This window comes from Ornithorhynchus anatinus, chromosome X5 (assembly GCF_004115215.2).
Source record: "Ornithorhynchus anatinus isolate Pmale09 chromosome X5, mOrnAna1.pri.v4, whole genome shotgun sequence".
Taxonomy (NCBI): Eukaryota; Metazoa; Chordata; class Mammalia; order Monotremata; family Ornithorhynchidae; genus Ornithorhynchus; species Ornithorhynchus anatinus.
The window spans coordinates 61,867,016-61,882,588 of NC_041753.1; the positions used below are offsets into that span (position 1 = coordinate 61,867,016).

Consider the following 15,573-nt stretch of genomic DNA (forward strand, 5'->3'; position numbering starts at 1 on the left):
ACGGGGATTCAATACCTGTTCTAGAGCTCAGTTTGGGAGTCAGAAGGACCTGGGTTCTCAGTGGAAAGAGCACGGGGTTTTGGAGTCAGAGGTCACGGGTTCGAATCCCGGCTCTGCCACTGGTCAGCTGTGTGACTTTGGGCGAGTCACGTAACTTCTCGGTGCCTCAGTGACCTCATCTGTAAAATGGGGATTAAGACCGTGAGCCCCACGTGGGACAACCTGATTCCCTTGTGTGTACCCCAGCGCTTAGAACGGTGCTCGGCACATAGTAAGCGCTTAACAAATACCACCATTATTATTCTAATGCCACTCTGCCACTTGTCTGCTGTGTGGCCATGGGCAAGTCACTTCATTCAATCGTATTTATTGGGCTTCACTTCTTTGTGCTTCAGTTACCTTATCTGTAAAATGGGGTTAAGAGTGTGAGCCCCGTATGGGACAGGGACAGTGTCCAATCTGATTAACTTGTATCTACCCCAGCACTGAGAGAGTGCTCGGCACATAGTAAACACTTGACAAGTACCATAATTATTATTATTGTTATAATTATTCCTACTTAGACTCTCAGCCCCCTGTGGGACCTGATTACCTTGTATCTGTCCCCGTGCTTAGTACAGTGCTTGACACATAGTAAGCACTTAACAAATACCACAATTAGTAGTAGTAGTAGTAGTAATAGTGTTATATGAGTCTGTGGCACCATTATTTACGCCCTATTTTTGTAATCATCGTTTTATATTGTCTCAGCAATTTAAGTTCTGTAGGTCAATGAGTAAAATATTTATCTATGATGTTTTAAGCCTGTAGGAAATCCTAATTATCATCCCTTAAGCCCCTTGAGGGACAGAGATTGGATCTGGTCTGACTGCATTGGCCCAGTCAGGCCAATGTTTCAATTAGTTAATCAGTAGCATTTATTGAGCACTTACCCTGTGCAGAGCACTATCCTAAGAGCTTAGAAGACCTGAAGACAACAGTTGGTGGACATGTTCCCTGCCCTTAATTAGCTTACAATCTACAGGGGGAGACAGACATTAAATTATGGCTATGTATAAATCTCAGTGTCAACCTGATTCTCTGTATTCTTTGGGGATGGAGGTGATATAGGATGCATAAAGGAGAGGAGAGTTGATTGAGCTGACAGTCTCTCCAATTGGCTGACCCTGAGCGAGAACAGAAGTCCAAAAGTGGGACCAATAATATTGTGATCCCACAGCTCCAACAACTGCTCTTTGGTGTCTCAATTCCCTATAATGTTTGTATGAGGCATGAAGCAGTGACCTGAAAAGTGGTCCAGGAGTTCTGTGGAGCTTTGCAACACTCATAATGAAAATGTTATTTGTGAAGCACTTATTACGTCCTAAGCACCGTGTTCAGTACTGGGGTAGATTCAAGATAATCAGATCGGACACTGGCCCTGTCCCACCCAGGGCTCACATTCAAAGGGAAGGGAGAACAGGAAACAGGCCCAGATAAGTGAAGTGACTTACCCGAGATCACACAGCAAGCAAGTGGTGGAGCCAGCTCTGACTCCCAGGCCCATGAGCTTTCCACTAGGCCACGCTGCTTCTCAACTACCCCAGAGGTTAGGCATCCTGTGGGCGTGTGGAAGAGGAATATGATTCTACTTGAGTTTTCGAGAAAGGTAATTTGCTTCCTCTTAAAATACTTTCACTCTTCTGATACTTTATATTAACATCTGTCTCCCCATCTAGACTGCAAGCTTCTTGTGGGCAGGGAACATGTTTTAGCAACTCTGTTGTATTCTCCCAAGCCCTAAGTTCAGTGCTCAGCACACAATAAGCACTCAATAAATACCACTGATTGATACTTTGGGAGGCTTCAAATGCTGCCAAAGGTCCATGGCTTCACTGATACTTTCTCTCTCATGCCTCCCTTCCTTTTCTCCGTTGTTCAGATAAGTTTAAAAAAGAACGCTTCCTGTACTTGGGAGAGTGCCGAGAAGGCTGCCCTCCAAGTTACTATCACTCAGAGAACACCTGCCTACCTTGCCCAGAAAACTGTGATGTGTGCAGCGACTCTGCCTCTTGTATCCGGTGCGTCGGTGGATACAAACTGCTGACAGACAAGACCTGCCAGAAGTTAAAATGTGGACCAGGTAAGTCGTCTTCAGTTAAGGGAGTAGGAGTGTAGGACAGGATTGGATTGCATTGGACACTTTTGACCTACTTCTCCAGTGTTAGCCAAGTCATTTACCCTTTGGGATTTGTTGTCATACCTGGAAATCAGCAATGCTGACCCTTGCCCTCTATATCTCCCTCACTGAATTGTTTTGGAGATAATTAACTGCCTAAATGTACCTCTCCAGGCCTGATTTCTCCCCTTCTCTGCAGTCTCACATTTCATCCTGCCTACGGGACTTCTCTACTTGGGTGGTTTGAGAACTTAACATGTCCAAAACAGAACTCCTCATCTTCCCACCCAAACCGCATCTTCCCCCCGACCCGACTTCCCATCACTCTAGACAATACCACTATCCTCCTTATCTCACAAGCCCCTAATCTTGACATTATCCTCAAATCATCTTTGTCATACAACCCGCATATTCAATCTGTCACCAAATCCTACCAGTTAAACCACCCAACATTACTAAAATCTGCCCTTTCCTCTCCATCCAAACTGCTGCTATGCTGATCTAAGCCCTCATCCTATCCCTCCTTGACTACTGCATCTGCCTCCTTGCTGACCTCTCCCTGGCGCCCGTCTCTCCCCACTCCAGTCCACACTTCACTCTGCTGTCCAGATCATTTTTCTGAAAAAAGTTCAGTCCATGTCTCCCCTCTCCTCAAGGACTTCCAGTGGTTGCGCATCCACCTCATCAAACGGAAACTTCCTTCCACAGGCTTTAAAGCCCTCAATCTGCTTCCTTACCTCACTGATCTACTACAGCTCAGCCTGCCCAACTTTGATCCTCTGGCATAGCTTGTTCACTGTACCTCTGATCTCATCTACCACTATCCCTTTTCCCGTGTCCTTCTGTCCTGGAACTTCATCCCCCTCCATATATGCCAGACCACCACTTTCCCCACCTTCAAAGCCTTATTAAAGACACATCTTGTCCAAGAGTCCCTCCCCGATTGAGCCCTCTTTTGCCCAACTCCCTCTCCCTTCTGCATCGTCTATATGTACTACTTGGATTTGTATCCTTTAAGCATCTGATATTCACCACACCCTCAGCCCTAAAACACCTATGTACATATCTGCACTTTATATTAATGTCTGTCTTCTGCTCTAGACTGTGGTCAGGGACCGTGTCTACCAACTGTGTTGTATTATACTCTCCCAAGTGCTTAGTACAGTACTCTACATTCAATAAATATCCATGATTGATTCAGAACCGAAAGACACATCATCTCCAGAGAATCAATCAAGCAGTGATATAATAATGATGATAATAATTGTGATATCTGTTAAGCACTTACTATGTGCCAAGCACTGTACTAAGCACTGAGGTAGATACAAGATAATCAGATTGGGCACAGTCCCTGCTCCACCTGGGCCTTACAGTCTACGGGAGAGGAAGATTGGGTATTTCATCTCCATTTTACAGGTAAGGCAACTGAGGCACAGAGAATTTCAGTGACTTGCCTAAGGTCACACAGCCAGCAAGTGGCACATCTGGGATTAGAACCCAGGTCCTCTGACTCCCAGACCCATGTTTTTCCCCTGGGCAACACTGCTTCCGAACAGTTGCACCAAGATAATGGCATATTAAGTGATTAAGGCTCCAGAGTTCCATGAATGGTAGTAGAAGTATCAGTAGTAATAATAGTATTAGTAATATTAGTAGTATAAATGGTAGTAGTAGCATTTACTGAGACCCTCTTGAGGCCTAGAAATAAAGCATCTCCTGCTCACGAGGAGCTTACACTCCAAGAGGATATGTAAATAAGTTTATATGCTCGAGTTGGCTGGAGGGAAGATATGGCTCAGGTTTCTGGGAAATTCACTGGGAAAAGCTTTGTTGGAGGAGGTGGAATTTTAGGGGGGATGTACATGTGGAGTCTCCCCCAAACCGGTGGAACAGCATGAACAAGGGGAGGGAGGCAGGAGAGTTGAGGGTTAAAACAGTCAACAGTTAAAAAGTTGACTTGAGAGGAGAGAAGAAAGCAAGTTGGGAAATGGTGAAGAACCTTGAAGTTAACTGTGAGCAGTTACTGTTTGATCAGTCATTCAGGCTGTGGTATTTCGTGAGTGCTCATTGAACTGAACAGTTTACAGAGGGAGACACTGAAATATATTACGGAGGGAGGAAATAGTAGAGTATGAGGATATTTACATAAATGCCGTGGGTCTGGGGTGAGTATCAAAGTTTGATAGGAAGAGACCCAAGGAGCCAGTGGAGGGTTTTGAGAAGAGGAGAGATGTTGGCTGAGAGATGCTACAGATAGGAAGCAGCGTGGTTTAGGGAAAAGAGCATGGGCTAGGGAGTCAGAGGTCAAGAGTTCGAATCCCGGCTCTGCCACTTGCCAGCTGTGTGACTGTGGGCAAGTCACTTAACTTCTCTGTGCCTCAGTTCCCTTATCTGTAAAATGGGGATTAAGACTGTGAGCCTCACATGGGACAATCTGATTACCCTGTATCTACCCCATGCTTAGAACAATGCTCTGCACAAAGTAAGCGCTTAACAAATACCAACATTATTATTATTATGATGTGAGCAGCAGCGGAAAGTATAGATTGGAATGGGGAGAGTCTGGAGGCAGGGAGACCAGCAAGGAGGCTGATGCAATACTCAGACCCAAGCAAGAATGGAGATCATACCAGAGTGGTAGTAGTTTGGGGGAAGACGAAGGGGAGACTCAGGAGATGTTGTGCAGGGAAATCAGGCGGGATTTGGCAGTGGACTGGATGTGAGTGATAAATGATAGCGAAGAGATGAGGGTGACACCAAAGGAGTCATTTTAGACAACAGGAAGCATCAGTGCATACTTATGTGTAAAGCTCTTTGAGACCATTACAGTTAGGTCCCCATCTCCACAGACTGGATCTGAATGGGGCTAGTCTTCATTGAGCATAAAAGCCACTTGTGGCAAGAGCCATCCCCTGCATTTGTCTGCCACATTTCTCACCTCCAAGCCCTTTCAAGGAACTCTGGTGTCACTACATCCACCTTATTTCCACTCTTCCAGTCTCAATTCTGACCCTCTCCTTGAGGGTCCTGAAGATGTCTCCTGGGTCCAGTAGGGCTGTGGTGGGGTGACTCCCGAACCCATCGAAAGGCAAAAAAGAGGACACGGTCCTTCTAGGGAAAGCAATCCCTGTCTTCAGGATTTCGAGCTATTGCTTTTCAGCTCTTCCCTGCTGAATTGAAACAAAATATGCTGGTTGCAAATTTCCCTGTTGTTGGCTAGCTAATGAGTCACCTATCGTTAGGGATTCAGGAAAATTCTTCCAATCTGATCTTAATCTTGCCCCTTGCAGGCTCAGCCATTAAATTGGTATGTCTGTGCAGACACACACAAATAAATAAAATGAGGATTAAGACTGTGATCCCCGTAAGGGACAGGGACTATGTCCAACCTGATTAGCTTGTATCTACCCAGTGCTTAGAACAGTGCTTGATACATAGCACTTGAAAAATACCATTATTATTATTATTATTATCATTACTGTTGAAGTGATACCAGATTTCTAGTTTGTTCTACTATCATGGGAAAAGTGGAATATACATACGTAATATATATGTTTTATATATATATCTTTGTGTGTGAGATATCTATAATATGTGATGTATAGTTGTTCCTTTTCTTTGTGTAACAGTGCCCTCTGTCCAATGAATAATGGCTGTTCCCATCTTTTGAAAGGAGCATCAGACTTTCAGAGAGATTGCAATCTTCTTGGTATTTACACATAAGATTTAAAATTTTTAAATGAAAAAAATGAATTACGCCTTATTTGAGGAAATAGAGAATTGCCGTTTATCCTTAAGTGTACAGAATAGTCTAAGTAAAAAAGAAATCTCTTCCAGGTAAAACCCATTCGTTCTAAGTTAAAAGAATATTCTTGCCCAAAATTATGTTGGCTTCTTATCTTCACTCTCATTATGAAAAAAGCAAACACTTCATCATCAGATTGTTCCCTTAACAAACTCTAGCACATATTGTCCTTCCACATAATTTCAAATCAATCTAGAGCTCTTGGATCTTTCCATGTGAAGACTGGAAGTTGTGTGAAGGATGTCTGAGATACAACTTGGGTATGTCTGGTTCTTGGATTCCATTTCTTACATTTTCGTGTGAATAGATAGGTTGATTTGATTTTTACAAACTTTTTTCAGACAAAAAACTGCCCTTTTCCTGACAGTAGCATGCCTCACTGTCTACCCTGGACATTCAACTCCTGGTTTTCAGCTGGGATTCAGCATCATCTAAGATTTTGTTTTACCATGTCCTTAAAACGTTTCCTCTGCCCATCTAGCTTCCGATATCCAATTTCAGCTCTCCATGCAGCAGCTGTCTGGGTATCCTGTCGCTGTTCATTCTCTTCACATGACCCACCTAGTGTCGCGGGATTGAGACGAGCAAAACTTTAAAGCTAGGAGATTGATTTTGTTCCAGAACTTAGTTTTTGATCTTGTCTTGCCATTTGCTATGAGGAGAGCTCAAATATGATTCTGAAGAAATTGCTCAATAATAATGGCATTTATTAATCACTTTCTATGTGCCAATCACTAGGCTTAGCGCTGGAATAGTTACAAAATAATCTGATTGGACATAGTCCTTTGTCCCACACGGGGCTCCCGTTACAAGAGGGAGTCATTCAGTCAATCATATATACTGAGTACTTACTGTGTGCAGAGCACTGTACTAAGCACTTGGCAGAGTACACTACAACAATAAACAGACTCATTCCTTGCCCACAGGCTAGAGGGGGAGACAGACATTAATATAAATGAATAAATGAAAGATAAGTACATAAGTGCCAGGGGCTGATGGGGTGACTATCAAGTGTTCAAAGGGCAGAGATCCAAGTGTAAGGTACAAATGAGGAAATGGAGGCAAAAGGTGACTTGCCCAAGGTTACACAGCAGCAGTTGACAGAGCCAGGACTAGTACCAGGGCTGCCTGACTCCAAGTCTCACACACTTTCTACCAGTCTCTGCTTTGCGGGAGAAGATGGTGTCCAGGTTTGAGTCAAGGGTAGATTTCAAAGCCGTAGAGAAGGTTGGACAGAATACTTCAGCTCTATGGATCTTCATTGTGTGCTGGACCTCCTGATTTGCTTTTCTACTTTATCTGTCCTTGCACTGTTCGTCAGTGTGCTGCCTAAATAACAGAATTCTGTGACAGCATTTAGCTCGGTGTTTCGATATCGATTTTTCAGTTCTGTGTGTGGCTTTCCTGGTGCAGGCTGATACCTCACCTCCGTTTTCTCATCTGTTTATTCATCTGTAAAATGGATAGCCTGCTCTCCCTTGTTGTGTGGTTGTGCTTGATGTTGGCAGCACCTAGCGCTGTTTTCTCTTTTGTTTGTTTCCCTCACGGCCCCCCAAAAAAATTAGGGTTAGGGTTAGGGTTGTCTGTTTTGTGTCCTTGTCTCTCGATCTTTACAAACTTTTTGCACACAAAAAACTGCCCTTTTCCTGACAGTAGCATGCCATTCTTCAACTGGAAGTTCCATGTGGGAAAGGGATTGTGTCTGTGTCTTAAGCCCTGACTGATTTGGTAAATTGATTTAGACTCATTTGGGTGTGTGCCTTTAGGGTGCATTTATCTGCCTACAGTAATTCTTGAATGACTGTCTCTGGGACTTTGGATGATGCATGAAATCCATTGAGTTAGAAGCATTTCCCAGAGGTGCAGAAGTGGATTCCAACACTCACATCCTCTAGCATGACTGTGAAAAATCAATTGAACAGGATCGGGCAGGCTATTCATCCCTCCCTCGGCAATGGGAAATGGATTGGACAGGGCATCCTTGGCTCTGAGCCAGCCAGTCAGCCATGCCAGTCAAACAGTCATATTTATTGAGCGCTTACTGTGTGCAGAGCACTGAACTAAGTGCTTTGGAGAGCGCAGTAGAACAATAAGCAGACACATTCCCTGCCCACAATGAGCTTACAGTCTAGAGGGACACATTCTCTGCCCATCATAGAGTAGTCTCAGAATCTTGAGAAATATTTCAGGGCAGTCAAATTTGCCAAGTAATTTCCAGAGTGAAAAATCTATTGATGCTTTGGGTAAGTTCTGTAACACTGGGTAGAGAGGGTTCTTGGTGCCACTCCCTGTACTTTTCTTGCCTCTGATGTGCAGGAATGGTCTAAAGCCACATTGTGATTGTGGGAGGTGCTTGATCAATGCTATATTTTAGTAGCAGATCCAGGAGTAATCATCACTCAAGCAATTTTATTTTGACACTCACTGTGTGCAGAGCACTGTATTCAGCACTTGAGAAAGTACAAGTGCAGTAGAGAGAAGCAGTGTGGAGCAGTGGATAGAGCACGGGCCTGTGACTCAGAAGGTCATGGGTTCTAACCCCAGCTCTGACACTTGTCTGCTGTGTGACTTTGGGCAAGTCACTTTGTTTCTCTGTGCCTCAGTTACCTCATCTGTAAAAAGGGGATTGAGACTGTGAGCCCCACATGGGGCAGGGACTGTGTCCAACTTGATTTGCTTGTGTCCACCCCAGCACTTAATACAGTGCTTGGCACATAGTAAGTGTTTTAACAAATACCGTTAATATTATTATTACATTTAAGTTGGTAGGAACGATTCCTCCCCTCAAGGAGCTTTCAATCTAATGAACTCTGGTATTTCCGCCAGTGGAGGGTAATGAGCTGCCTCGATAATTGCCACACTCTGATCTCTTGCCTTTCTTGAACCTGGTGATGCTAGCTAAGTTTTCGAGACCTCGTGGCATCTGCTCAGTGTTCCATATGTTGAGGAAGAACTTGTGTAAATGTTTGAGCAGAGTGTCACCCCTCCACGTTTGTAGATATCAACATCCAGGTGCTCTCCCATTTTTCATGGTTCTAACTGCTCAGCTGCATCCCCGGCAGTTGGTATGAGTGTGAGATCTTTGTGTGTTTTGCAGAATTTCATCTTTGGTAGTAGGAGAGTTGTTGGAAAGCATCGAAATGTTATAGCTATGGTTATAAATCCTGTTGGTTCAACCTTCACAACATTGCTAAAATCTGTCCTTTCCTCTCCATCCAAACTGCTACCACATTATTCCAAGCATTTATCCTATCCCACCTTGATTACTGTACTACCATCCTTCCTGACCTCCCTGCCTCCTGTCTCTCCCCATACTTCACTCTGCTGCCCAGATGATTTTTCTACAAAAAGTTTCAGTCCATTTTTCTCCACTCCTCAAGAACCTCCAGTGGTTGCCCATCCACCTCCTCATCATACAGAAACTCCTTACCATCAGCTATAAAACACTCAATCACCTTGCCCCCTTCTACCTCACCTTGTTACTCTCCTACTACAATCCAGCCCGCATACTTCGCTCCGCTAATGCCAACCTACTCACTATACCTCTAACTCATCTATCTCTCCACCGACACCTCGCTCATGTCATGTCTCTGGCCTGGAACGCCCTTCCTTTTCATATCTGACAACAATTACTCTCCCCACCTTCAAGTCCTTAATAAAGGCACATCTCCTTCAAGAGGCCTTCCCTAACTAAGGCCTCATTTCCTCTTTTCCCACTCTCTTCTGCATCATCCTGATTTGCTCCCTTTATTCATTCAATAGTATTTATTGAGCGCTTACTATGTGCAGAGCACTGTACTAAGCACTTGGAATGATCAAGTCGGCAACAGATAAAGTCCCTGCCGTTTGAGGGGCTTACAGTCTAATCAGGGGAGACAGACAGACGAGAACAATGGCAATAAATAGAGTCAAGGGGAAGAACATCTCGTAAAAACAATGGCAACTAAATAGAACCTCTAGCCCCACAGCACTTATGTACAAATCTGTAACTTATTTATTCATATTAATGTCTTTCTCCCCATCTAGACTGTAAGCTTGGTGTGGGCAGGGAATGTGTCTATTATATTGTCGTATTTTACTCTACCAAATGCTGAGTACAGTACGCAGTAAGGGCTTAATAAATACAATTGATTCATTGATTGAGCTATCTCTTCAGGATCCCCTTCTTGCCTGTGGTGAGATTAGAGCTATCTTTATTCTAGAGAAATCAAGATGGCATGAAACAAGCTAGATGATGACTTTAGTGATATATACAAGTTTTTGGTTTGTGGTGGTCTGCTTTCTTATCCCACCACTTGCCACTCATGTTCAGTAAAAGGATTTGCATATGCTAACTAGTTACACGCTACCCCCCCGCCCCCCCCCCCCCCGAGCTCCCCTCTTCAAAACCCTACTTAAAACTCACCTCCTCCAAGAGGCCTTCCCAGACTGAGCTCCCCTTCTCCCTCTACTCCCTCTACCGCCCCCCCCACCTCTCCATAGCTTAACCCTCTTTTCCCCCCATTTCCCTCTGCTCCTCCCCCTCTCCTTTCCCATGCCCTCAGCACTGTACTCGTCTGCTCAACTGTATATATTTTCATTACCCTATTTATTTTGTTAATGAAATGTACATCGCCTCGATTCTGTTTAGTTGCCAGTGTTTTGACGAGATGTTCTTCCCCTTGACTCTATTGCCATTGTTCTTGTCTGTCTGTCTCCCCCCGATTAGACTGTAAGCCCGTCAAACGGCAGGGACTGTCTCTATCTGTTGCCGACTTGTTCATTCCAAGACTTGTTCATTCCAGAGTACAGTGCTCTGCACATAGTAAGCGCTCAATAAATACTATTGAATGAATGAATGAAAGTCTTCCTCTTATGAGAGGCAGTGTGGCTTAGTGGAAATAATAATAATAATAATGTCGGTATTTGTTAAGCGCTTACTATGTGCCGAGCACCGTTCTAAGCGCTGGGGTAGACACAGGGGAATCAGGACGTCCCACGTGGGGCTCACAGTCTTCATCCCCATTTTACAGATGAGGTCACTGAGGCACCGAGAAGTTAAGTGACTTGCCCACGGTCACACAGCTGACAAGTGGCAGAGCCGGGATTCGAACTCATGACCTCTGACTCCGAAGCCCGTGCTCTTTCCACTGAGCCACGCTGGAAAGAGCATGATCCTGGGAGTCAGAGGATCTGGGTTCTAATCCCAGCTTTGCCACTTGTCTATGACCTTGAGCAAATGATTTAACTTCTCTATGCCTCATTTTAACCATCTGTAAAACAGGGCTAAGACCCCTGCTCTCTCTCTCAACCTGGGAGCTCCATGTGACATAGGGACTGTGTGTGACCTGATTATGTTGTATCTATCCCAACAGAGCTTTGCCCAGTACTTGGCACATAGGAAGCACTTAATGAATACAATCATTATTATTATTAATAGTAATATAATAATAATACATTCTGTCTGAGTTCTCTGGTGCCTCAAGGGACTGCTGGGACAATCTATGTTTCACAGCAAGTAGGCCCTTTACCTCAGTCATTTGTGCTGAACCTATCTAGGTGACTTTCTTTTGGCAGTGCCCAGTGTCTTGACAGCTGCTTGGAATATAGCAACACAGAGTTCCTGTGAATATGGTGAAGCTCATCCATCCATGTCCAAAGCAAGTGACAGTTATTATTGCCTCAACCACAACATCATCAGAAAGTATTTATCTTTCTACTTTATTAGCCAGGGTGTTCTGTGTCGCCAGATTTTTGTTTCTTGGGCCAGCAGGCATGGGTGTTGTGAAACTAAGGTTTGGTATGTGACTGTATCCTTAGATTCACAAGGCCAATTTGTGGAGACATATTTAGGGCCCTGAGGCACCACATTTCAAGGGTCTAGCTACTATAGTGAAGATTTACAAGGAGTTAAATTATGGGGAATGAAGGAGGAGGATAAGTAGGGGTTGTTGAGGTAAGTCCAAAAGCGAACTCAGGCCAAGAAGAAAAGAAAAGCTCAAATTCATTTGCAAATGGAATGAAAATGTAAAACACAGTGCCTGAGGGGAGAGTGTGTGGGAGTTTTCTTTGATAAACCCTTCCCTGAGGCTAGAAGTCTGTAGACAGCCTCCAGTGTGGGGAGTGGAGTGGGATCCCTGAAGTTTCCAACTCCATTATGGAGCAAGAAGCACCAGCTGTACTTCAGCAGAATTACTGGATTCAAATTAGCATCAAATATTTCTTGGGAAGAAAAACAAACACACATTTCACTTACATCACAGCTGACTCTGTGGGTTCAGAATGTCAAATCAATACTATTGAGGCAACCAACCTTAATGAATATAACGCTGTGTAAATTGAGATAAATGCAGACGATTGACAGGGTTTTTGACCCTTGGAATTTTAAAACCCAACCATATCAAACAAAACCCAAAATTGAAGGTTTGTCATTCCAGAGCTTTCAGTAACATGGTGTGCTGTGATTTACTGACTTTGTCGGCGGGAATGTGATGGAATTTATTGGAACACGAGCCACAGTTTAGTCATACTCATAGTCTGATAGAAATATGTACAATGAGGACAAATGTGTGGAGGCCCCCGTGGAACAGTTCAGTTTTTAGCTCTAGCTAATCTCAAGTCAATCTTTGCTCTTTGGTGGATGAGGAAGAGAAAAATCACACAACAGAGGAAAAAAAATTTTCCTCTCAGGCAGCTGCCCCTGAAAGGGCTGGGATTAAATCTCATGGCACAAACATGCTCTAGACAACAGGCTGGCCTTCTCATGGGATCTCTGTTTGGGAAAATTCACTTCCAAATGGAGAGCTTGAATGCTGATTCGAGCTCAGCCCAAATGAAGAAGGACTCCTTAGATTGCATCAGACATCAGACATCAGACGAACTGGGAACTTTTGTGGACAAACATCTGGGCCTTTGCTCGTTGCTATGCCAGATATGGATTAACAGAAGATCTGCAGAGAAATCTTAAATCACAGAACACGCACAAAAAGACCCAAGATTTTTCTCTAAAAGGAAAATGCTGAATGTGTTGCATTTGGGGGAACAAAAGAGCTACATCCGGCGTTTATACTCCACTTGGATTTTTCTTCACAAAATTGTCGACATACACAGTTTTTAAGGCAGCTAAGAGTTTTCTTGAAAATGTTCTTTGTTTTTACCAAGATTCCTTGAATCTTAATTTTCCTGAGCTTAATCAGGATGCTTTTTTGAGCACACTCATTAATATAATAGGTCATAAATGAAATGAGTCTACTTCAGGTTTCATAGTTCCTTCATCAGCAAACATAGCCTGATACATTGAGCACAGGACTGGGAAAACCCTGACTTTTTAGTCGAAGCTTCCAACATTGACTTGCTGCTGAACCTCTGTGTTTCTAGAGCTTTGTCTTGGGGAATGTAGTGAGATGAAATGTAGTGATAATAATAATAATGGTGGTATTTGTTAAGCGCTTACTATGTGCAGAGCACTGTTCTAAGCGCTGGGGTAAACACAGGGGAATCAGGTTGTCCCACATGGGGCTCACAGTCTTAGTCCCCATTTTACAGATGAGGGAACTGAGGCACAGAGAAGTTAAGTGACTTGCCCACAGTCACACAGCTGACAAGTGGCAGAGCTGGGATTCGAACTCATGAGCCCTGACTCCAAAGCCCGTGCTCTTTCCACTGCGCCACGCTGCTTCTCATAAAGTCTAGTGAGACTTTATGATGTCTCTGAAGCACTTTGAACTACATTAGAAAAAGAGTAGCAGGGTTGTCCTTCAGTTTGAAGGAGATGCGGCAACAAGGAGACTTCATTCAGGAGCGTGAGTGTTTTTGAGATAAAATTTCTCGTATATTTTGTCCCTGGAAATCCAGTAGTGCGCCTTTTCTGACCCCCTAACAATTTGGGGTGAGAATTCCTCGGACACCAATGGTAAAGAGGGGAGTGATATGTTCTGCCACCAGTAGAAGGTGTGCTGGAGTTATGTTTGCTGTCCTGGTGATAATGTGCACTGAACCATCCTGGTGATAATGTGCACTGAACCATCCGCATACTCTTGCCCAGAATCGCTATGCCCAACGGCACATGTTGTGAGATGGCTGGTAGGGAGAAGAATTGCAGACTGTGGACACAGAACAGAATACCTCTGAGACCTCATCTGCAGCAGATGCCACTGTCCCTGCACCCTTTTGATCAAGCACTGTTGGGTATGATACTCAGAGTGGCTTAGTAAAGATGGTGGGTGGGGGGAGGTTTCCACGTGAGAAAAGACTCTAAATGTGCAGTGTTATACTTATATAAGCTATGACTCTCTTAGTGAGATCGAAATTCATGGTCAATCACTGAATGAGATTAGTTATGAATTTACCCTGGGAGTAGGTTCATGCGGGTTTTGCTCAGATAACTCTGATCCCAGATTTCTAGTTTTACTTTCATTTCCCTTTATTTTTCTTCCATCCATTCTTTTTTCAGGGATGATTTCCTTAAACGGGATCCTCCCAAAAGCAGAATGTCAAACTGTCCTGGCCACTTCCAGGCCTGTGGCATTACAATAGGGCTGAGATCTTTTTTTAAAAAACCTTGATTGGAACTTCCTTGTTAAAATGACATTTTTACATTTATGTGATCTTCCTCACAAAAATCTTGAAGGACATTGCAAATATTATGTCTTTCACCCTCAAGTCAGACAGAGTTTTGGCAAACAGCAATCCTGTAGCCCAGAATGGGTAACTCTCCTTATATCAGATTCAAGATATGAATAATCGGCTCCTGAAACTCACTTGGGAGCAAAGTGCATTAGACCATTTAAGCATTAAGCTGAAAGAAAAAAGAAAAAAAAAGACTAGTTAGGATTTTCCATCTTATATCCATTTGAAACCCCCTGAAAGATCCACCTTACCTGAAAAATATTAGAAAAAATATTAGAAAATGAATCTTGTTTTCATGAGACCCCATTCTCTTAAGAGCTAGAAAAGGCTGCTACTCCACATCGCCTGTTCTTTTCTTTCCTTCGACTTGTCTTCCATCATTTCCTCAATCTCCTTCTTCACCACAAAGGAAACAATAAGCCTGACTGCCGTTTTCCATGGCAATGACCAAGAATGTCACAGTGGAACTCCCCTCTGGGACATCAAATGGCACCATGTGAGTCAGTGGGGAGGACTTCAAATGCAGGTGAACACTCCTATCCATCTGCCAGCATTATATCCTGGGTCACTGGAGCTGCCTGCCCTTTCTGAGCTTCAGGAACAAATATCTGACCTCAGAAAGTTTGGCCTGGTTCTGCCTTGAAAAGGAGCACTTTTGAAGAGATGCTTCTTTTTTCAAGCAAGCCAGTTCCCAGAACATTCCACTTTCATACTTTGTCTATAGCTTTTTTCAGCTACCACGTGATGAGGGCCAGTGATAAATTTACCCCCCCCCACACACACACCCCACCCCTTCACCACTCATGAGCACATCATTCTTTAAAATAAATAGTAGTAGACTCTCCAGGGAGGGGAATGGGACTGTAGAGAGAGTAAGCTGATCCTGAGTTTCTGCCCACTAGCTACATTTCTTGGTGCTCTGCATACAGTAAGCGCTTAGTAAATACCCTTGATTGATTGTTTAATTTGACTGGAGACTTTGGGTAACCAAAAGCCCCGATTG

The 15,573-nt window shown here is 43.8% G+C and overlaps 1 protein-coding gene across 1 annotated transcript in view; it reads left to right on the top strand.

Moving 5' to 3' along the window:
* Positions 1-15,573, top strand: part of PCSK5 (proprotein convertase subtilisin/kexin type 5) — a 409,642-nt gene that overhangs the window by 319,842 nt on the left and 74,227 nt on the right. Inside the window, 1 exon segment of the mRNA XM_039910756.1 lies at positions 1,922-2,122. Within this exon segment, the coding sequence (XP_039766690.1) occupies positions 1,922-2,122 (201 nt within the window).